Source organism: Cimex lectularius, unplaced genomic scaffold, assembly GCF_000648675.2.
Source record: "Cimex lectularius strain Harlan isolate CLEC.00 unplaced genomic scaffold, Clec_2.1 scaffold261, whole genome shotgun sequence".
NCBI lineage: Eukaryota > Metazoa > Arthropoda > Insecta > Hemiptera > Cimicidae > Cimex > Cimex lectularius.
The window spans coordinates 191,163-214,218 of NW_019394188.1; the positions used below are offsets into that span (position 1 = coordinate 191,163).

At 32.6% G+C, this 23,056-nt stretch overlaps 1 protein-coding gene across 2 annotated transcripts in view; it reads right to left on the reverse strand.

The window, feature by feature from the left end:
• LOC106671023 (G-protein coupled receptor moody) overlaps positions 1–23,056 on the reverse strand; it is a 55,187-nt gene that overhangs the window by 19,924 nt on the left and 12,207 nt on the right. For both annotated transcript variants that reach the window (XM_014401771.2, XM_014401774.2), the window contains exon 2: positions 3,035–3,117. In XM_014401771.2, the coding sequence (XP_014257257.1) occupies positions 3,035–3,111 (77 nt within the window). In that variant the 5' untranslated portion in view covers positions 3,112–3,117. The remainder of the gene's footprint in view (positions 1–3,034; positions 3,118–23,056) is intronic.

The window sequence follows — 23,056 nt, forward strand, 5'->3', positions numbered from 1 at the left end:
AGAGAGAGATGATTATTATAGTCATCATTATTACGGAAAGGAGAGATAATTTGTTGAAGATTTAGACTATTTAGAATTGTTTGATTTGTGGAGTGTAATGATTGTTTTATATGTTTTGTGTTTTATATGTTTGTTATTGAGATTGGGCAAAAAATGTAACAACATAAACCTGGGATTATGCAATAATAAGTATATTACCAAAAAATTAACTTTTGGAGTCACATGATCAACATTCAATTATCATAAGCAAATAATGATTTACTAGTCCTCAATGTACTGGCACAAATTAATTTATTATTGTTATTCTATAGCAACTAACTCGTGTTTAATTAAAATAAGTATGTACATTTTAGAATCAGGAAAAACAATTTCCTTTATACGCCGACAGTGGGTTTTTTGTTTTACCATTTGTTGAAAAATTTTTCCCAGTTCATCCTGATCCGCCTAATCTCGCTGTGCATTTATTTATTTAAAGCACAGATTTTTTATTGTTAACATAGAACAACCCTTGATGGTCCTTTGGAAAAGGTCATTTGTTATTCCATTAGTGAAAAAATCACCGCCCAAAGACTGTGCCTCTTACAGACTCATAAATATCACCTGTACGTTAGGAAAAATTCTAGATAAAATAGTGTTTTTACAACTTAATCAATATCGTGAATCTAAAAATATAATTTATCCATATCAATCTGGTTATAGATGAGCACATAGCACGGAAACTGCTTTAATTATGACGTCGGATGAAATAAGGGAAAACATAGATAACGTAAAATGACCATCATTACCTTAGTTGACTTTAGTAATGCTTTTAACAGTATAAATCAAAAAATCTTAATAGCAATCCTGAAATCAATAAATTTATTCAATAATGTAATTAATCTCTCCTTTCCGTAATAATCGCGACTATAATAATCATCTCTCTCTCTCTCTCTCTCTCTCTCTCTCTCTCTCTGTATATGCATCTATCTATCTATTTGTCGCTCTCACACTCTCTCTCTTTTTCTCTTTCAATCCGTCTCTCTCTCTCTCTATCTCTCTCTCTCTCTCTCTCTCTCTCTCTCTCTCTCTCTGTATATGCATCTATCTATCTATTTGTCGCTCTCACATTCTCTCTCTTTTTCTCTTTCAATCCGTCTCTCTCCCTCTCTCTGTATATGCGTCTATATATCTATTTATCTCTCTCTCTTTTAATTATCATATTCAATATCTATATGTGAAATTAATTACATGTCTCAGATTCATGATAGAGATACTAGGTTTGCAAACTACCGTCTGCGTGTAGTTAGCACAAAACCAAAACTTTTAATAGGTCATTCTCAGTAAAAGGTGCAATAATATTTTTGAGAATCCCTACACACATAAAACGATGTAAAAATACCAAAGATTTCCAGAATCGTCTTAAAAATCATCTCTTATCTTGTTATGACTGTTGTCTCAAATTTGACTTCTTTTCTTGTTTTGTCTTGTTTTAGTTTTACGTTTTTGGTTAGTTATATTACTATTTAGTGAGTAAAGTTTTATTTGTACATTTATATTGGTGATTTAAAATTTATTATTATTTTGTACCGCATTTATTGAAAATTATTTTTGTTCACTTTAATTATTTTATTTTATTAGTAATCTGCTTTTTATCTGCTTAGTTATTATGTAAATTAGGATATTTATTTCAATAAGCAATTTTAAGTAAAAGTTCAATGTAAAACGAATAGACGGAACATATTGACCACAAAAATAAAGTTATTCGATGTAATTAATATTTAATAAATTAGAAGTAGGTTAAATTTAGAAACCATTGTATTTCACATTAGATGTAAGAATGGTACTTGAGACCAAATCTTGTGTGATTGATATATAAAGCGTTCATCATCATCATCATCATCATCATCTCTCTCTCTCTCTCTCTCTCTCTCTCTCTCTCTCTCTCTCTCTTTCTCTCTCTACACGCTTACATACACACTTTTTTATTTTCTCTCTTCTCTCTCTCTCCCTCTGAGAAATCGGGCAAAGTGGAAGATGACCAGTTGACAGCTTATTAAAATTTCCTATTGATTGCTACAGGGCGCCGCTCCAGGTCGATTTCCTGGCTCCACAGCTCAATTTGAAGTTTTCGTAAAATGGACAAAATTAACATGCTCCCACATTTTTGAATTTACTGATAAACGAATGAAGCTAGGAAAACATTTAAAAACTCCATCTTGTTCAGCGTAAAATTTCCTTAAAATGAGACCTAGCGCAGGGCTGTATATTAAAGGCTGAGGAAATAAATATGCGTTTCCAAATTTGGCCATTTTTTCGTGTAAAAACCAGGTGGTCGGTTTTTTTATGGGCAGTGTAGCTATTATATTGAACAAGTTATTTAGGATTCAAATTATTTATCAAGATTTTTGTTGAAGTTATTTTCATCAGGGGTAAAGGATTCGTATTTTTTTTTTTTTTTTTAGCAAAATTGATTTTTTGATAGATCTAAATTTTCAATTTTCACTTGTGTAGTTACAATTATTTTTTTTTTTTAACAGTTTCTTTTTGTATTTTTAGACATCGAGTAGCGGGGCAGCCTTTAAACTCCGCGAGTTCATCATGGAAGCCCTATATACGAACGGCTGATTAATTTCCATTTGTAAAGGGCCAACGTACGTCGAAGTTGTTTTTCACAAAGCGGAAAATTCTACGGATTCCCAATTTTTTGTTCTCGCCTTGGCGGCCTTTTGGACCCATTGTCCCCAGCGGTTGAACGGCTAGTGAACTTTGTTAACCAGATTTATGTCACAATGGGAATAAGATCACCGATCGATCTCTACAGCGGATAAACTACCTTGTCGCCTAAAAGTTGACGCAACAAGAAAAGTTGTTATTACAATTTTGGTTTTTGATTGTGACAGCATTAAGTTAAAGAAAAGTTAATTTTGTACATATTACAAGCAACATTTAGTAGTTAAAATCATACTTCAAAAACTATATTATTTATTATTTTTTGTAATTAGAATAGTTAAAATAAATGGAATTACTCAATAAAAAATATTAAAAGTTTACTTACTAAGGGTAAGTCCCATTTTCACCAGGCAATGGCTGCGACGATACATGATCGTCGTCGAGTTCGAAATGTTCTTCCATGGCTAGCTGCAACACATAAAAACAAACCGTCAAAATTTTATGAATTAGCAGGAAAACAGCGATGCTAGACGGACGACCGCATCACCTTAATGCCAGTTGCAATTTGGTACGATTTTGCCACCAGGGCGGCCATTATCTCAAGACCTTATCTGCCAAATATCTACCCCTCCAGCGACCCCAATTAACTCGGCGACCTATTATGCAACGCGAGATTTTTAAACTTTCATCGATTTGAATTAGGACTTCCGTTTTTATTTTTGTCTGGTTAGTTTGTTAACCCAGGACATGCCACATGCAATTTTACACCGACGGTCCATCAGAAAAGGGTTTCGCGGATGATTCACGATGCATATTGATTAGGCGTAGCCTTTGTTTCCGATATGACCGTTTCCTCGAATCTTAATGATGTCGGTGAGCAAGTTGATGTTACCTGGTCCAGATTAATTTACTTACACAGCATATAATACAACAAAAAGGAAATACACCAATTAATCATTATATACTAAAGTTGAAGTACAAATATACTATTTATTTCTTGTTCAAATAAATTTATTGTAAGAATAGGTTATTACTCTCTTTCTCTCTCTCTCCTTCTTCCTCTCTCCCTCTTTCTGTCTGACTGCCTGTCTGTATCTCTCTCTCTTTCTCTGTGTTTCTCTCTCTCTCCTTCTTTGTCTCTCTGTCTCTCTTTGACTTTCTCTCGCTCTTTCTCTCTCTGACCCTCTCTCTCTCTCTCTCTCTCTCTCTCTCTCTTTCTCTATCTATCTATCTATCTCTATCTCTCTGTTTCTCTCTCTGTCCTTCTTTGTCTCTCTGTCACTCTTTGTCTTTCTCGAGCTCTTTCTCCCCCTCTCTCTATCTCTCAGCCTCCCTCCCTCTCGCTCTGTTTCTCTGTTTGTCGGTCTCTCTCTCTCTCTCTCTCTCTTTCGTCCGCTCTGTCTTTCTGCCTTTTTGTCTGTTTGTTGGTTTCACTATCTCTCATTCCCTCTCCGCCTTTTTCTCTCGTTTTCCATCTCTCTTTCTGTCTCCTCACTCTTTCACTCACTCCCCTCTCTCTGTCTCTTTTCTTTCTCAAAAAATAAAAACATAAGATAAAACACAACAATTTTAAAGTTATTAAAATATAGCCGTTCTTTATTACTCAGATACATTCTCTTTCTCATAATAATGTATGCACGTATATTTAGTAAAATCTTTTGATTTTGTTAATTTTTGTTCAGACGAAAATGATTGGACAGTTTCAGACTGCAACAGGTTTGTTAATAGGGACAGAGATAATTGGAAGGCACTGGTGGTCAATAATCTAATAAAACTAATTTATTAAATTAAACGGTCATACGGGCTTTTTTATGGTCCAGTTAACGAAGTAATAAATCCTAATAAACAATTTAGAAATCCGTCAAAGGGACAATAAAGGTGCGGAAGTGGGAAAATAGTTTCCAAACCGGGTAGGTGTGGACCAGTACAATGGCCCTACTTCCTCTTACAAATAACCTTCCTCCGGTCTTCGGCCGTGCAGCAGCTACGCAGCCATTATACAGGGTATTGCAATTACCGGAGCCACCCTGTTATATACAATTAGACAGAACCACTTGCCAGCATCTGTTGCCCACCGTTTAACATTTAAATATCAAAGACAAAGCCCTCGGCCAATTATGAGGTCGGCCGGGCCGAATTGGGGTCAATTAGTTTCCCTCATCTGACTCAGGCTATAGACCTGCGAGTAAATTATTACGGACGGTATTGTAATTGAAAATGGCAGGCTGTGATAGGTTCAACACCTCGATTGTCGTCGAACAGCCGTATAAATCAATAATAAACGTGACTTCAAGCGATCCTATTGAACTAAAAAAAAAGTTTGTATGAAGATGAATTGAAAATATATTGACCACTTTGTCGTCCTTTCTTTGAAATAATAATGGTGAGCACAACATTTTTGGCTCAAGTCGAACATTAACAAATTTATGTCGATCTGTATCTTATTACACAATTATAATTAATATTCTTTCAAAATGAACATATAGAAGATATCTTTATGTAACGTATCACGAGCGGGATTCGAACCCACGACCTTCGGCTAAATAGGGCGCTGCTCTACCACTCGAACTATTCTCACTTCGATCCACTCAGACACCTTTTTCTCAACCTGAAAGTAACATGTCCCAGAATTTTTTAATCAACCTCAGCAAACCCTAATTTTAACCATAACCCTACATCCGCTGTCACATTCCTATCTTAGCCCGACCTAACAACGTTGACATAAATTCTTTTCAATTAGTTAAAGTTTTGGTTGAGATAAAAAAGTCAGTGCCACAAGCGGGATTCGAACCCATGACCTTCGGCTAAATACGACGCTTCGATCCACTCGGACACTAACTTCTCATCTCATCCCATCCTTTTTGAGTTTTACCTCCTTTTTGCTATTTTTCAAGTGGCTTGAAGTCACGTTGGCTCAAGTGGTAGAGCGTTCGAATCCCGCTCGTGGCACTGACTTTTTTATATTAAATTTTATCTTCTATATTCATTAGATTTCGTGGTCCGATTGACCAAATTTCTTTATGAATCAAAATCAAATCTCGTCGATATACTTTCGGGAAATGTAACTTAAGACTAACACGTTTGTTAAATGAAAATCCTTATAAAATCTCTAGAGTGGGAGAGAGTGCTGATGACAATTCTAGGAGCAACACCTGCATCCTAGCATTGTCATCACATTATTTATTTAACAAAATGTTTNTATATATATATATTATGCCTATGCGTATATGTATTTTTTGGTGGGTACAGGCAGCGTGAAAAAAAGGGCCCGGGGCAACATTGGGAATCGAATCCACGACCGGGCGAACCGAGGGATCATATGCTAACCACTTTTATCTTTTAACTAACTTTTCTACACTTTGAAAATTATCAGAGACAAATTGAGCAAATTATAAGGTGTGAAATTGAAAAAAAATGGAGCGTATTGTTTGAATTTTGGTTTCTCCAAAACATCACATTTTGTCCGCACAGTTAAGATTCAGATCATTTGTCAGCCCTTTGATCATCCCAGATTGCGACAAATTATATTAGCAACTAAAAACAAAACAAAAACAGATGGTATAGAATTATCAAAGAAACCGAAAAATCCAAAACTTTGTAATTATTTACTCAAACAATCGCTGACATGTGTATTAAAGAAGATGTAATTGCTCAATTAGAAAAAGAGAAATTTTTATATACTTTTGAGTTCCGAATTTCTAGTTTTCACGTAAATAATATAAAGATAAAATTAGCCAAGTTGAAATGGTTAGGTTCATTTAGGAAGTAAGAGAGGAGCAATTAAACAATTAAGGCTAATCTGAAGTCTCTATGAATCAAAACTAAAGCATGCGTAGGATCATGAGCTTTAACTGGTTTGAATAAATATAAATAAATTAAATAATATAAATAAAATTAATAATTTAATATATAAAAATAACGAGTTAGTATTGTGATTAATCAATCTCCTAAATAAATGTTAACGGGCCCAGGTAAAGTACCGAATCATCAGTCATCAAAACAACTCAACTCTAAATCGAAAGACACGCCTGTGTAATTTGGAGCCGATTGAGGACAGACTACACCTTTTCTTATTTTCAGTCTAATTTAAAAGTGATGACAAGATAAAACGAAACATAAGTGAAATTTCTTGAAATATCAGGTCTTATAATAAAAAAGAGAGAGAGAGAGAGTGGGAGAAAGAGAGAGAGAGAGAGAGAGAGAGAGAGAGAGATAGAGAGAGAGAGAGTGAGAGAGAGATAGAGAGAGAGTGAGGGAGATAGAGAGAGAGAGTGTGAGAGAGATAGAGAGAGAGTGAGAGAGAGATAGAGAGAGAGTGTGAGAGAGATAGAGATAGAGATAGAAAGAGAGTGAGAGAGAGAGAGAGAGAGAGAGATAGAGATAGAGATAGAGATAGAGAGAGAGAGTGTGTGAGAGAGAGAGAGTGAGAGTGAGAGAGAGTGAGAGAGAGAGAGAGAGAGATAGAGATAGAGAGTGAGAGAAAGATAGAGAGAGAATGAGAGAGAGATAGAGAGAGAGAGTGAGAGAGAGATTGAGATAGAGATAGAGTGAGAGAGAGATAGAGAGAGAGATAGAGAGAGAGTGAGAGAGAGAGTGAGAGAGAGAGAGATAGGTAGATAAATAGACAGATAGACAGATGTAGCTCATGTAGTATGGTAGAAAACTCAATATTACAGCAACGGCTTTCTCACACATACACTCTTATAAATACATTTCTTTTCCCTGCACACAAACGAGATACACACGAAGCAAAAAGTCCTGTATCGTACACAAACATGGGGCCCAAATAGTCGCTATTCAAACACAATTACCATTTCGGGTGACATTCCTACACGCTTTCTATAATGACATCCTGCGTTTGCCAAAAGTAAGTGTCCCAATGTCAATTTCGCTAGGCCCAATTTGTATTGATGACTAAAACGTAATATAATAGAAAAATTGAAATTAAATTTTATCCATCGCTTAAAACTGATTTTCTCGCAAGATGTTTTTTTTTGGATTTCGTGTACAGTACCCCTCGAAAATATTATGTACGGATCCTACCAAGCATACGATTAGAAAGCTTGTTAAAAGAGTTCTCTCTCTAAAAATTCTTGTCACAGCTTAGTGAGTTTGTAAAATTCTTCCAAGATTTCGTAGGTTTTTATCTGGGAAACGGCTATCAGTGAAAAGATGCAATATCTCTCTCTCTTTTTTTTTCAAAATTTAACTTAAATTTGAACAACTGCCTTCATTTTGATGAAAAGTACATATGTAAGTAAGAGAGAAAATTTTTTTTTCTTGTCACAAGTCTTTTTTTCGAAGACGGTTAGGAAATACTTCTTCCGAATTATTCATTATTATAGAATTGAAATTAATTAATATGACAGATCATTTACAATTATAACTTTAACGTTCATTGCTTTATTTAGTAATTTTTATATTTGTAGAAAGACGTATCTTATAACCAAAAGGATCTGGAGGAATTTGCGTTTGATTAAATTGTATTTAACTTTTTGTCCAATGAACAAACTATATTTTTCACGAAATTATTGCAGTCAAATTTTTATTTTATGAATAAAAATTGTATGCGTTCTCAAAGAAATTTCGGACGTCGCATTAATTCGATTAAAAAGCTTAAAACAGAAAATCAATATATTCTCGTTACTTCGATCAAACATGATTCTTCCAATCCTCAATAATTTCAGTGAATATACACTTTTTCTTAATAAAAAAATTATTTTTGGATCATAACATATTGCAAATAAACTGACGTATGAACAATTTCTTATTTTAAATAAATTACATAGCTTCCTTCTTAAAGACAAACAATGATAAGATTTTCCCATTAACGACATTAGCTATCTTAAAACAATATAATTCATAAATTAAGCAGGAAGCAATTAAATAATTAAAGATAAATTAAGGCTGCAGAATAATCAAAACAAAATATGATTGTACATCCTTGCCGTTTAGGAACGAATCATGTTTTTATTTATTAAATTTATATAGTATTAAAAAATATCTTTTGGTGTAAAGCATCGATGACGAGTAGAGAAAGAGTTTTAAAGTTTTTATTGAAACGTCTCTACTTGTAAGAGTTATTAAAAGGTTAGGCAGATGCACAATTGAGAATATAAGTTGCTGATTAAATACTGAAAAGCTGACTTAACTTTTTGATAAAGACAAGTTTTCGGAGAACTCAGACACAACTGGCAGTGGTCTCCGCTTGAAAATTTCTTTTCAGACGGGAACCCATTAAATTGATAATTTTTCCGTAAGAAAAGACAACATCGCCTGCGGAATTTCCTTGTTTCTTTTATCTTTTTTTTAAACCTTTTTCGTGTCGAAACCGAGCATCGTTTCGCCAAGGTGAACTTGAAACAATCGGTGCATCACTCCTCGGGAATCTAGAGAGCAATTGCTTTTCTGCATTACGTAAGCTAAGAAGTTTGAAACCTGTACGTTTTAAGGTTTGAAAAAGTATGTAATGTTGGAAAATCATAATAAATCATTTAACACATCATTACAGACTTTCGTTTACTATTAAATAAAAAAAGTTTTGTATTGCATAATATTCAAAGATAGTAGCTGTAGAATGTCCCTTCCGATAATAAAAATCATCAAAAGCGGATGGACTGCTACAACGTCTAGATTATATTCCCGTAAAATCTACATTAATATCTATAATTACGGTTTGCAATATTAAGATCAGCAAACAGGAAATTTAATCAATCAAATATAATACAATTTGAAACAAATATTTAGAAGCTGAAATTGGAAAAAATAAATGTTAACTATTTTTATTTGTTAATATATCATTGTGGAACAACATAAAGATGATGATACATAATTGAAATAAAGTATCAGATAAATAAAAAATTATTACATAAAATTTCTCTATTCAAAATTTAACACTGATTTCGGATAATTTTTTGTATTTTCTGATATTAAGATTTTACGTGATAAATTGACCTATAAACAAAATGAAAATGCCCGTTTTGTTACATTTCCGGCATAAAGACTCTTGCAATGTTTTAACTAACTAAACAATAATTAAGGTTTCATGGGCAATTGCTCTTTTTATGAATAACCGACATTTAAAAACTTATTATTAAATATTAATGGGAGATTTTTTAAATTTGAAACTTAGCCTAAAGAGGCAGAAAAATATGATAAACTGAAGTTCGTATCATACAACTTATATTCTTGAGGTCGCACCAGCTCACAGTGAACTTTTTCTATGTTACTTTTGACACTAACTAAGAAGATTTTTGTCTTGAAACTTAAGCAGTAGTTGAGACAAAAACTTTAAATTCTGGCCTAAAAATAAAAACATTGATTCCTTGAGGTTTGCCTCGCCCTGCTTTTAACCCTGACGTTGCACCATATGAATGTAGTCTTTATCAGACAATGATTCTTTTTTTTTGTCTTCGTCTTTTTCTCCTGCCAATTTATAATCAGACCAATTACTACGGTAACCGATTCTTTCTTTTCTTTATCATATGGTCAGTCTCCTTGTGCCTCAGGACCTCATCATTTCCGCTGATAAATACATTGAATAATGATGAATAATAAATGAATTTGATATGCCTCAGGGTAATTGGGAATATGCCCGTCCATTACATTTAATAAATTATATTCACACAACGTAGTATTTTTATAAGGCTGTTCTTGAAAAACTAGAATATATTTTTTGTCTTGAAACCTAAGTAGCGATCGACCCAAAATTTACATTCTGGTCTGAAGAAGAAAAAACTGATATATCGAGGTTTGTCTCTCTGCTTACAGCCATGACGTCGCACTACCTAACTATTGTCTTTTTCGGTCTAAGCTATTTTTGATACAGCTGTTTTTGCAATTCTAGGGTGTATATTTTTGGGGAAAACTTATAGAGTGGATGAAACAAAATTCAAATCTTTGTGTACAGATGAAAAGCCTGATACATAGAAGTTCGCTTCATCCTGCTTAGATCGTTGACCATTTTTTTTTGCCCATCCACCATCCCGTCATTCTTTAGGGAGACCCTATATCGGAGGACTGCGTCAATTAACTAAAGTTTTGGAAATGTCTAAAGGTGCGTCTTGAGGAAGGAAGGAACGGAGTTTTTTTTTTGCATTTTTGCATGCACTGTATTTTTTTACATATAAGACGCAATGTGACCATACTTGAAACCTAAGGTATGTCGAGACAAAATTTAAATTCTGATCTAAAATTTAAAAGACCGATAGAGTGAGGTTTGCCTCATCCTGTTTCCAGCTCAGACTTCTGATGCCTCACTTCTGATTATGGCCTTCTTCGGTCTTTGTTTTTTTTAATACAAATACTCAAGGAAAACCGGGGTGAAATTTTTATCTTACATTTTCGAATGGTACAACCGCACAATACAAATTGTTGTCTAAAGATGAAAAGACCTACGAATTGAGGTTTGCCTCATTTTGCTTACATTCCAGACTTCTGTGAATGATCGTTTTCAGTCTATATTAATTTTTTTCACGGCTGCACTGGGAAACCGATCTTTTGACTTGAAACATAAAATGATGTTCATACAAAATTTAATTTATTACTTAAAGATTTAAAGACTAATATATCTGGACAAATCTGAAAACTTGGTGGACTGTTTTGTCAAGAAATGTAAGGAGTCGTCGGCACTAAATTTAAATTCTGGTTTAAATACGGAAAATGGAAAAACTGAGGTTCGCCGTTGACCCCTAATGTATTTGTCTGTCTATATTAGTTTCGACTGCTGTTCGTGGAAACGAGGATATTTTGGCATGAAAGTGTAAGGGTCGTCAACACAAGTTTCAAATTTTGGTCTAAAAAGGGGTAAATTGATAGATTTAGATGCCTCAGCCTGCTTAGATCCCTGACGTCGCATCATCGGACTGTAGTCTTTTTCATTGTGTTATTTTTTTCGATGGCTGCTTTTGGAAAACTAGACAGATTTTTGGTTTGAAATTTAGGAGGAGTGTCTTGACAAAATTTAAATTATTGTCTAAACGTATAAAAACTGAGAGATCAAAATTTGCTTCATTCTGGGTTCCCGACGTCGCAAACTAGGGCAATAGGGTGGATTTTTTTACTTTATATTTTTGAATAAAACAATCAAAAAATTCCAATCCTGGCTGAATATGAACGACCAGGTATTATTAAATAGCTTTTAATTCACGAGGATTTTTGTTACAACGAATTCCATTTGACTCTTGACACGTACACAATAGCCCGAATCGCCGGACAATTTCGGCCTGCCATGCCATGTGGAAATGGTGTCAAGGGCCGAGAAATTTTCTGCCTTCGGGGTCCGCTTCTTCTAACTATTCAAGTAATGATCTATGAGTTCAACTTGTACTTCCGTTTGGCTCAGGAGTGTTATTTCAATAATGTATGGGGATTGTATGTTAATCATCCTTCCCATCCTTCTGTCGTGACAATAGCGAACGCCAAAGAACAAGAACGACTGGTGAAAGAATATTTTTGCAACTTATAAAAAAAAACTACACAGTTTTTTCTGTCTATACTATTTTAAACCTAAGAATTATTATTTGTTCTTAAAACAAAATTAAAATTGAAATTGAAATAATAGATAATTGGAATTATTATTAAATTAATAAACAGGAAAGAATAATTAACGATCTAAACAGAGATAAACAATAGTGAACATTACAAAAATATCTTCTTAGCAAATCAAATTTACAGTCTTCTTCACAAATCTAATGTTAAAAAAAATCAAATCCCTTCATCAAATAATCCACCAACAGATCCGATATTTTTTTTCGAAACTGAGTCATGTTTATCCATTTGGCTCGAAAAGGAAAAGAAGGATTAGGTAGGCTGTTATTATCTTGATAATCCCAAGAGGTTAATGCTTTGTCAAGGGCCACTTGACAATCAAGGGATAGAACTATCAATAGCAGCCTTTGGAACGAAAGGGAGAGGACACGTGGAGACCAAGTCGGCTGGATACAATTAAAAGCATTATCCTTTTAAAAACAATAATTAAACCATAAAAAACAAGGTTCTTCTAAATTGATCGACAATCTACAAATATTTTTTTAACTACTATGATCATTACTAGAACTCGCAGTGTAAATAATAGTGAATAAAAATTTTCTAGAATTTTTTAACGTTATTAAAACCTCTTGGGAATAAAAGAGGTTTTAACATAAATAAACTTAAATTCTTTTATTTAGATAGACATAAAAAGTGAAAAATTGGACGAATGTTTAATAAAATAAATAAATCTTTATGTAAGGTATTGGTTGAGATATAAAAGCCAGTGTCTCGAGCGGGATTCGAACCCAAGACCTTCGGCTCAATACGCCGCTCCTCTACCACTTGAGCTATCGTGACTTCGATCCACACGGACACCAACTTCCCATCTCAACCTATCTTTCGAATTTTCCCTCCTTTTTGCCATTTTTCAATTAATATAAAGATTAATTAATTGAAAGAATTTATTTCGTCAGTCAGACCACGAAATATAAATAAACCCATTATACTTCGTGGTCCGATTGACCAAATAATTCTTTCAACTAATTAATCTTTTGAGGTAAGGTTTTGGTTGAAATTAAAAAGTTAGTGTCACGAGCGGGATTCGAACCCACGACCTTCGGCTCAATATGCCGCTGCTCTAGTCACGATATCTCAAGTGATAGAGCAGCGGCGTGTTTAGCCGAAGGTCGTGGGTTCGAATCCCTCTCGACATTAACTTTTCCATTTCACCCCAAAACCTTACATAAAAAGATTAATTAATTGAAAAAATAAATAAAGTTGCAATTTCAGCCGTTTTTCTCTTTTTTTATATCAATGTATCACATTTTCAATTTGCACAGTGAAATCGATTAGTTTTTTATTTTAATTCAAGTTTTTTTGAAATACCATTGAAAATTTACAGTTCAAAGATAAATTATTAAAATAACACTCCACAAATCAACAATATTTATGTTTATAACAAGTAATTAATACAGTTTACGTAATTTTTCAGGAATCATCAATGTATTAGTGTTATTTAATCTAGTGAAGAAATAATTTAAAATAATTGCATCATTAAATTGTTCCAATGAATCAGGTATATCCTGTAAAATTTAGTCACATTCACACTGCAATATCGACCTCATGGAAAAAATTATGGAGTATTACCAGTTTCCGTGTAATATTACATTAAAAATGTGAAGCTTCCAAGATTGGTTGGCTGATGAAAGTATACTAATTATATGTGAAAATAAAAATTCTAATCAGTTATTTGTTTAATCTTACAGTATTAATGTTCTCCTTGACATTCTTACATTATCTCTATAATAGAGCTAGATTTTTCATGCCATTACGACGGATTTGCCCATATTTGATTAAATTGCTTTATGATTTCACTTCAACATATATTTCCAGAAACTTCTGGTGTATGAGTCAGTAAATACCGTCTACAAATAGAATATAACTTATAATCGTAAGGGGTTGCTTACTGGAGCGTTTTCCATGTTAAGTTCGTTTTACGCCCTATACATAATTAGTGTAATATGCTACTTATTTGTTATATAATTTTTAACAAAGCTCAACAAGTTAAATAAAGTATTAAAATATATTCATCTATCTGCTTATAAAATTAATAAAACTGTTGATAAAACCTATAAGGAAATTTTTCGTCTTCTTACATGAAATGCTATATTCGCTTTCTTTTCTGAAAATAAGGTTCTAAAATTGCATTATTTATTAGTTGTACTTAAACTACAAATATTACAATTTTGAGCTGACATGGAATGTCGATTTCAATGAAATTTTTTTGATACTAATAGGCTGAAAATTATTACTCATCTATCCAAGTCAACTTTAGAATGTGAAAAAGGAGCAGAAAAAATTAATGAATTTACTTAGTGTTTTTTTAAATATGGTTTTCCTATTTCTAAGTTATTCTATCTGGGTCGGTAAGTAAGAGGCTGTATTAAATGAGATTAGATATATAAAAAAGTCGGAATTTTTAAACACCCTTAAAATTACTTAAAAACGGATTTTCCGATGTTTGGGGTGCACTCGCCGTGGGCAATTTTAAGTTCGGTTAATACTGGTTTTAACAATTATTAACCTACGTCTATGAAGCCTGGGGTTTAAGTTAATTAATAAATTAAGAAAGACGATGTGAAGAATGGAGAGAAGCCTAATGAAGATAGATAGGAAACAAAAAAACAAAAAACTAACAGATGGATAAGGAAACAAACCAAGTGAGAGTGTATTGTGAAGGTGATATCAGTAAGTAAATTGAAGTCGGCTGGGGCGAAAAATGGGAGATGAATGAAGAAGATTTTGGACTGGTACCCTAAAGATTGTAAAAGAAAACTGGCAGACCAAAGATGAAATAGGACCACGGAATGACGACCTGCTGAGGAGGAGCTATTTGGAAGAGAGTAAGTAGCATAAAGAATGTAAGAGGAAGGATGTAGCCTACTTAGGAGCTTGGTACCACAGTGTCAAAAGAGAAAGTAGTAATAATAAATATTAATACCTAGATAGTACATATAATGTAACACATACAATACATAGATAATAGTATATTACAGTAATTAATATTGTACACAAAACTTAACAAACGATAGATTTATGCCAGTATGAAATTTAAAAAAAAATGCTATTTGCTACTCATATCACCTTTAGGCTGACCAACGCTTCGGCTGATTGGGAAGTTATGTATATATGTATATATTTTATTTCATAAATGGTATTCAATTATTTGTTCATTCATTCCCGGTGTCCACTTAAACTTTATAAAAGCTACAATGTTTAATCTTTTTTTAGCCTATGTCAACAAGGTTTAGAGATTATGTCCCTACAAATATGAAAAATAAAGATGAAAACAAGAAAACCTTCTCAGACTTTTTTTATTTTGTAAAACCGGTTTTACCCGGAATTTATTTATGTAGGCCAAGCTTGTGCTATTACTTATAGCTTATGGAACACTAAATTCCTTTAAAATTTCCTATAGATATGTGGAGTCTTTCAAAAATTTCTAAAAAATTGTAAGACAAAAATTCAAGAAAAAAAGATTTTCCCCAAAAATTTGAGTTAAGGTTTATTTATGACGTGAAAAACATTCAAAATATCGACATTGATTATTGCTAAAACAATTTCAACGTACTTTCTGACGCCACTTCGTCACAGATTAAAAACATATAACAATATCTACGATGTGCATAATAGTGCAATCATACGGCTAGCTGCCAAATAAGACTTTGCCAAAATTTGATCAAAAAGATTTAGCCAAGTTTGAATAAGAAACCCCTATTTATTATTTATTCTCTCTCTCTCTCTCTCTCTCTCTCTCTCTCTCTCTCACACACACACACACACACACACACACACGCACACACACACACACACGCACACGCACACACGCACGCGCGCACACACGCACACACACACACAGAGAGAGAGAGAGATAGTCTCGCTCTCTCTCCTTTTCTTCTCTCGCAAATTTGATTTTTTCTTTATTTGTCCTGTACTATCATATCCTACTCCTCCTTTCTCACTCACCTTTATTTCTTCTCTCACCGTCCGTCTCTTTTTGTCACTCTCGCCTCCTCTTGTTGTCTCTTCGTCTTCTTTCTCGTTATCTTACTCTCTCTTCTTTCCTCTCCTCTATTATCTCTCTCTTTCACACACACATGCGTTCAAAGACAAAGGCACAAAAAATGGGAATGCAGAAGCAAAATGTTTGTTATTTTATTCAAACTTTTTATTTGAATTGTTTGATCAGAACCTATGTGCATATTTCAATAGCTGCGTTACCAATAAGGCCACAAACCTAGCTGCCAAATATAACTTTGATTCGTTAATATTGATAAACTAGTTGATAATAACTCTTTCTTTTTCACGCTCTCTCTCTCTCTCTCTCTCTCTCTCTCTCTCTCTCTCTCTCTCTCTCTTTCGACCGCACACAATCATAGTAGATTTAATTGGGTTCATGTTTGCACCACGTGATTTACGGAAAATCTATTCTCTTGATTAAAATGTAGCAAAACCGCATAACTCGAGCGAACGTTACTGTCAGCCTTTGCTCTAACCACGGACAATTTCAGTATTTTCTGTTTGGCCTCTTGCTCTGAAACCTTTTATATTCAATTATTATACGTATATTCTCAATGAAAAATATCATTAAATATAAAATATGTAATCAACTCGACCATATCGTGTTTTCTGATGGCATGATATACATAATTTTTTAATTATAAGTTGTAACCCTATGTTTATTAATTTTTAATAGATCAACGTTCTCTTCTTGTTTGATTTGTTTAATTTTTTGAGCAGAAAATCAACTTTTGTTACAAAATCAACGTTTTTGTTAAAAAAATCTTTTTACCTATTTTGCTACGGCGTTCGGTTGTATAATTAACTTTTGTTTTAAGAAAAGAAGCAACGATAACATACGTTTTCTGCACCCCCAACAAAAACCTGAATACAAATTTGTTGGTAAAACAAAAATAATTTACATCTATCAAATTTTTTGCTTTTCAAGGCTTCAATGATTTCGAAAATCAAAAAATCGCAATAATTTTGACTTGACTCAACCAATCCACTGGGAATTTTACAGAAGTTTAGAAATTTGTAAACTCCACTCACTCCAATTTTTCAATTCAACCATACTTTATATAAAAAATAATTAATTAATTAAAATAATTACTTTAGTTAATAGAACCAACAAAAACATGTATATATATATATATATATATATTTTATTTATTTATTTATTTTTTTTAATAACGTTGAATTTATTTAAAATCCACTTGGGTTATGAATTTTTTGTAGAACACCGAGAAAAATTCAAAAGGTTGTAGGTTGGGATGGTGAGTGGGTGTCCGAGTGGATCGAAGTCACGATACTCAAGTGGTACAGTAGCGGCGTATTTAGCCGAAGGTCGTGGGTTCGAATCCCGCTCGTGACAGTGACTTTTTCATTTCAACCAAAACCTTACATAAAAAGTTTTCATTAATTGAAAGAAGTAATTTTTTAAACAAGTAATAATTTAATACAAATAATGTTTCTTTGAAATCAAACGCCTATAGTCTCTCATGTGACAAATAAAACTTAAAAACAAATAAAAGGGACTATTTATTAATTGATTTCTTATAAGGGTTCGATAAAGAAAAGCCGTTAAATTTTTCGAAATGTGTTTCAACAAAAGGTGCGCCTGTTTGCTTACAAAATCAAGGTGTGACGACGTGACGATAATGTTATCTGAAACTGTGACGAAAAATCAGACATGTCAACGTTTGACACCGGCATTTAGTTAACATTGTCACACTAACACTGATAATTGCTTGTCTGGTGATGGTAAAAAAGCCGGAGGAAGGCGTGACCCCCAGGAAGCACCGCGCCCTCCAAAAATTAAACATGCAAGTGTCCCATAAAGACCAGGGGAATCTTTCAGAACGGGCAATAGCTGACCTTAATCATTCATCGTGCACAGTTGTGCAATTCTAATTAATTCTTTTCTTTATTTCTTACTTGAGTAGTACGAAAGCGTACTCGTGACATAATTGTCAGGGTTTTCTAGACCGAGTCAAAAACGCCGAGAACGTGGCCAAAACCGTTAAGTTCTTGAACTTTCACTCTCTGTCATTAATTCTCAGATTCGTTCTGTTTCTCCTGAATTATCATATCACATATTAATCATATAAACCTACTTTACCGAACACATTTCCAAAATATTAGACAATCTACGTGGTCAATGAAAACGACAACATCATAATTATAGGCTTTGGTCAAATTGACGGATTAATATTTTAAAAATCAACTGAACTCAACTTTTATTTATTTATTTTTTGAAAACAGAAGAATGGATAACTTGGAAAACAATGAAATAAAACAAGATATTTACTATAAGTACTTATTTATATAGGTAATTAAAAATATATATTAGCATATGGAAGAGTTTGTTTAAAAACCGTTCTTTGCATTTTGATGTTGAATAAATAAAGAATAAATATTCCGAAAGATTGAATAAAAAAGCGTTGTACTAACGTTGGATATGAATAAATTCCATGGGAGTTATGAATTTTTATGTACAACGCCGAACATCATTAGCAAAAAAATTGCCCTCGAATAATCCACCCCAAAATTTTATTTATTTTCCTTAAATATGTATTTTATTATATTATTTTAGCTGGCTGGACTAGGTCTTGTTTAAACCTCGCGGTTTAAAATAACTGAGATTACGCGAACCAGGAATTACGATCTGCTTTTTCCGAATTGTCCTTGTTATCTGTCATAAAATATTTAATCCTTGCACACATGGTGATAAGGGTTAAATATCACATTTAAAACATACTCATTCATATAACTACATACCTAATCTATGTTTCAGGGAATTCAATATTGTACTTAACTCACCCAAACTCATTTGTGCTAGTAAGTACATTAATACAAAAGACAACCTGTCAAAGGAACAGTAAAGGGAAAATGCGAATCAATTCATACTAACTAACCTACTTCAATGTTCTACTAACCTACTAGGACCATTTGTAAGGTTCATAATACATACATACAATACATTTTTACAAAAAAGAAACTTTTCAAACAGGATGTACTGTAAAAAGAAAATGCGAACACGTTGTCTCGCCCCAATCATTCTATAGACATTTAATAGTTATTTGGTAACTAATGTGGCCTAATTTGGTGGCCACGAACTCAAAACACTCACGCTAATAAATGAATTCAGTAAATAAAGGAAAATCAAGCGTGAAAGAGCCTTCAAATGCGAACATATACAGGTTGTCAACAGTAGTCCTTTTCCATTCTATGTTTGGCGTATACCCGGTGCCCTTGGTTGATAGCCCGGCTGAATTTCTCTTGAACCAATGACACTATAAAAAAAATACAAAAATGTGTTTAATATTTTTTACTCTAGTTTCAAATTTTTACCTTTTTTGGAGAAAAATTATACGGGATACTTCAGGCACAGTTCAACTTCAGAATGTCAAATACGACATTATACATCCTTATACATCATATTAAAGGATGTTTTACACTGAAAACAATGGTGCAATCGGATTTAAAATTGGTCAAAACAGGACAAAGTTATGGCAAAATGTTTGCAAAAAAAACCAGTCATTTGGTTTACTATTTATTAATCACATTCAAACAGCCTGCCTTGCGTAAATATGAAAATGATACGACTTTAAATTGTAAATCCGGAGTACATCTCTAATTTTATTTTTTGAAAAACTTAAAAACCTTCCAACATTTCGGAGAGAGGAATTAGGATTTTCATGAATATACAGTAAAATATTCAGCTCTTCGTCAATTACGCTGCCGGTCTTTTTGCCATAAATTTGTCCTGTTTCGACCAATTTAAAATCCGATTTTAGCATTGTTTCCAGCGTGAAAAATCCTTTGAAATGATGTGTCAGGATTTATAGGGTCGTGTTTGAAAGTCTGAAGTTGACCTGGGCCTGTGGTATCCTGCATAATTTTTCTTCAAAAAATGTAAAAATTTAAAACTAGACTGAAAAATATTAAAAATGTATTTTTTTATATGGTTCTTGGTTCAAGAGAAATTGAGCCGGGCCATCTAAATAGGACACTTTGTGTATGAATTTGTTCTCTTCGGGTATTCATTGGACAACCACTGGTATACGCCCAAAAATCATGTTTCATGTGAATGTTTTATATGCAGTTTATAAATACGACTACTGTAAGACAAAGTGCGCAAAACTGTATAATAAATGTATGACAATACAGTTTATAATAAAATAAAGGAAAAATGTATGCAGAAAATTTTTCGGTGCAACCACTGCTGTGCTTTTTATTTATATGAAACTTGTACTTTAAAATTAAAACAGTACTTAATAAGAATCAGAACTTTTCTTTTTTAAGATGTACTAGAAGCTATTCGATTTTATAACGATTTATATCTAATCTCATTTAATACGACCCTGCATATTATTTTCTTATTTGACGTAATAAAACAAATCGACAGATATATAATAACCTTGAAATACATGGACATAAAAAATGAAAAAATTGTCTGGATTTCTGGGCCCCAGTTAAGAAAAGTCAGGCAAGTCTCTAATATTGTTCGACCTAATGTCACCAAAAAAGTTATTTAAAATCCCAAAATCTGTAGCCTTCCCTTGTTAAATTTATAAAAAAAGAAAATGCATTATTTATTAATTACATGCCGGAAATTCGGCAATTTTTCATTTCACCAAGTAAAGCATGCATTATGGTGTTGGAATACTAAAACAGGCTTAAATTTTTCAATTTATGACATATGTGTTATCAATGATGCGACAAATATATTATAATCAAACCAAGACGATTCTCGTTACGTATTCTCAATAATTTTCACTTTGCTCTCAGTTCGAAAGGAAAGCAAAAATAACTGCGATGCAAAGAAATTTCGGGTTAATGATAATGAAACTGCAGAGACATTTCAAGAGGTTATCGGTATAAATGCTCATTGCATCAGGGATTAATTGATGGCCATGTTCTAATTGATTAAAAAGTATTATTTAATCACGAGTGTTGGAAAGATAATTTTGAACAGGCTAAAGGGATCATTAAATGGTCCTTGAAATTTTTTTAAACAATTGGGATATATATATATATATATATAAGAGAGAGAGAGAGAGAGAGAGAGAGAGAGAGAGATAGTCTCGCTCTCTCTCCTTTTCTTNGAAAAGTACTAAGTTTACTATCTCCTGGGAACAGGTTTCCTTAAGGACAACAGTAATGAAAATACAATTATATGTAGAAAACAGCTCTCTGAGCGCAATAATTTGGTAATATAATACCTAATGGAATGGTAGAACAAAATATACATAATATGCTTAACATAACGTATAGATAGTACGTATCATAATATACATAACGTAACAATATAATTTCAAATAAAGCAAAATAAAAACAGAATAAAAACAGAACAATCTTTATTTATTTTTTATGATTTTTATTTATTTTGTAAAAAAATGTCGATGTTTTGCTGAACAGATAACTTTGTAAGAGGTGACTGTATATTGCATTTTTAAAAGTTCATGGGTTTTTTAAAGATTAATATCAGTGGGGAGAGAGTTCCACAATTTAGAGGAATAGATTAAAAATGATTTTTGATAAGTCAGTCCTATGTGGAGAGGAGAGAGAGAGAGAGAGAGAGAGAGAGAGAGAGAGAGAGAGAGAGAGAGAGAGAGAGAGTGAATTTATGTTTTTCGGGGATGAGTAATCCCCGAAAAATGTATTAAAATGTTATCAAACTACTCGCAATAATAAGCATTATTTCAGCAAATTATTATGACTATGACGTAAACAAGAAACAAACATAGTTACTGAATAACGACTACCAAGATTTTTCAAACTGTTGTTTTCAAGAATCACGTCTTACTCATCGAACGGTCATGGCTGAAAACATTTATTATGTGCATTATGTAACATAAAAGCTCGTTCAATGAAGCGTTTAAGGACATCCGTATTGAAATTTAAAACGAAGCTAAAACAAGTAAAAAATCAATTGTTAACGGTTCTGCTAAATTTTTGACGTGGTACTTCAACCCTGGGTTAATTGGACCATTTTCATTACTTCCATCAATTGGACCCTCTAAAAAGAAGCAGGTTGTAATGATATAGATAATTCAAAAAAATTATAGCATACAAAAGCCTAAATATCAAATAGATATACTAAAAAACTATGGGGTATGAGGAAAAATAAGAAAACCAGCAGGTATAGATTTTGAGTTAAGGATTTTATAAAAGTAATTACATATTTTCAATGTTTTATTAGAATGTTTTATTAATTAATAAAATCGTAACCGAATGATTACCTATATATTTTAAATCTCAACATTTAAAAATATTACAATTAGTTTTAAGGTTTTTTTATTAAGAAATAACTGATAATTTCAAAATAAAACCTATATAATTCGTTTTCTAATAAATTGGAGTCGTTTTTTTTTCAAATTTGTATTACATTTAATTATTGTTCGGTTTATTCCCATTATTAAGGTGTAAAAATATCACAGTTTGTCTATTTTCAGATTTCATCTTTTTGGTTGGTTCAGCTACCTGGATTATGTAACATTTAAAAATTATTTGAAACACAGCAGTTTACAATCGTGAATATTATTACCTCTGAAATAATTATCGTAATAATAGCTGTTTTAACGGTTTAATTAAATAAAATACCCGGAGGCTTATCTTGTCAACGGCATAATGACAAAGAATCTGATTCATACCAAACCTCGATCTTTGCAATGAAACTGGTGTATTTATTTCCACCTGATGACAAGAAAATATTCATAAAAAATTTCAATTTTTTAAACCTAGTAGGTTTGAAAGCTATTTTTTAAAAATTAATATTTTGACTGTTAAGAAGATTATTGACGAAACTGTTAAGTTTATATATCAATTATTGAGACGAAACATTAACGTTCGTGTTTGTTTGTAATTAAAA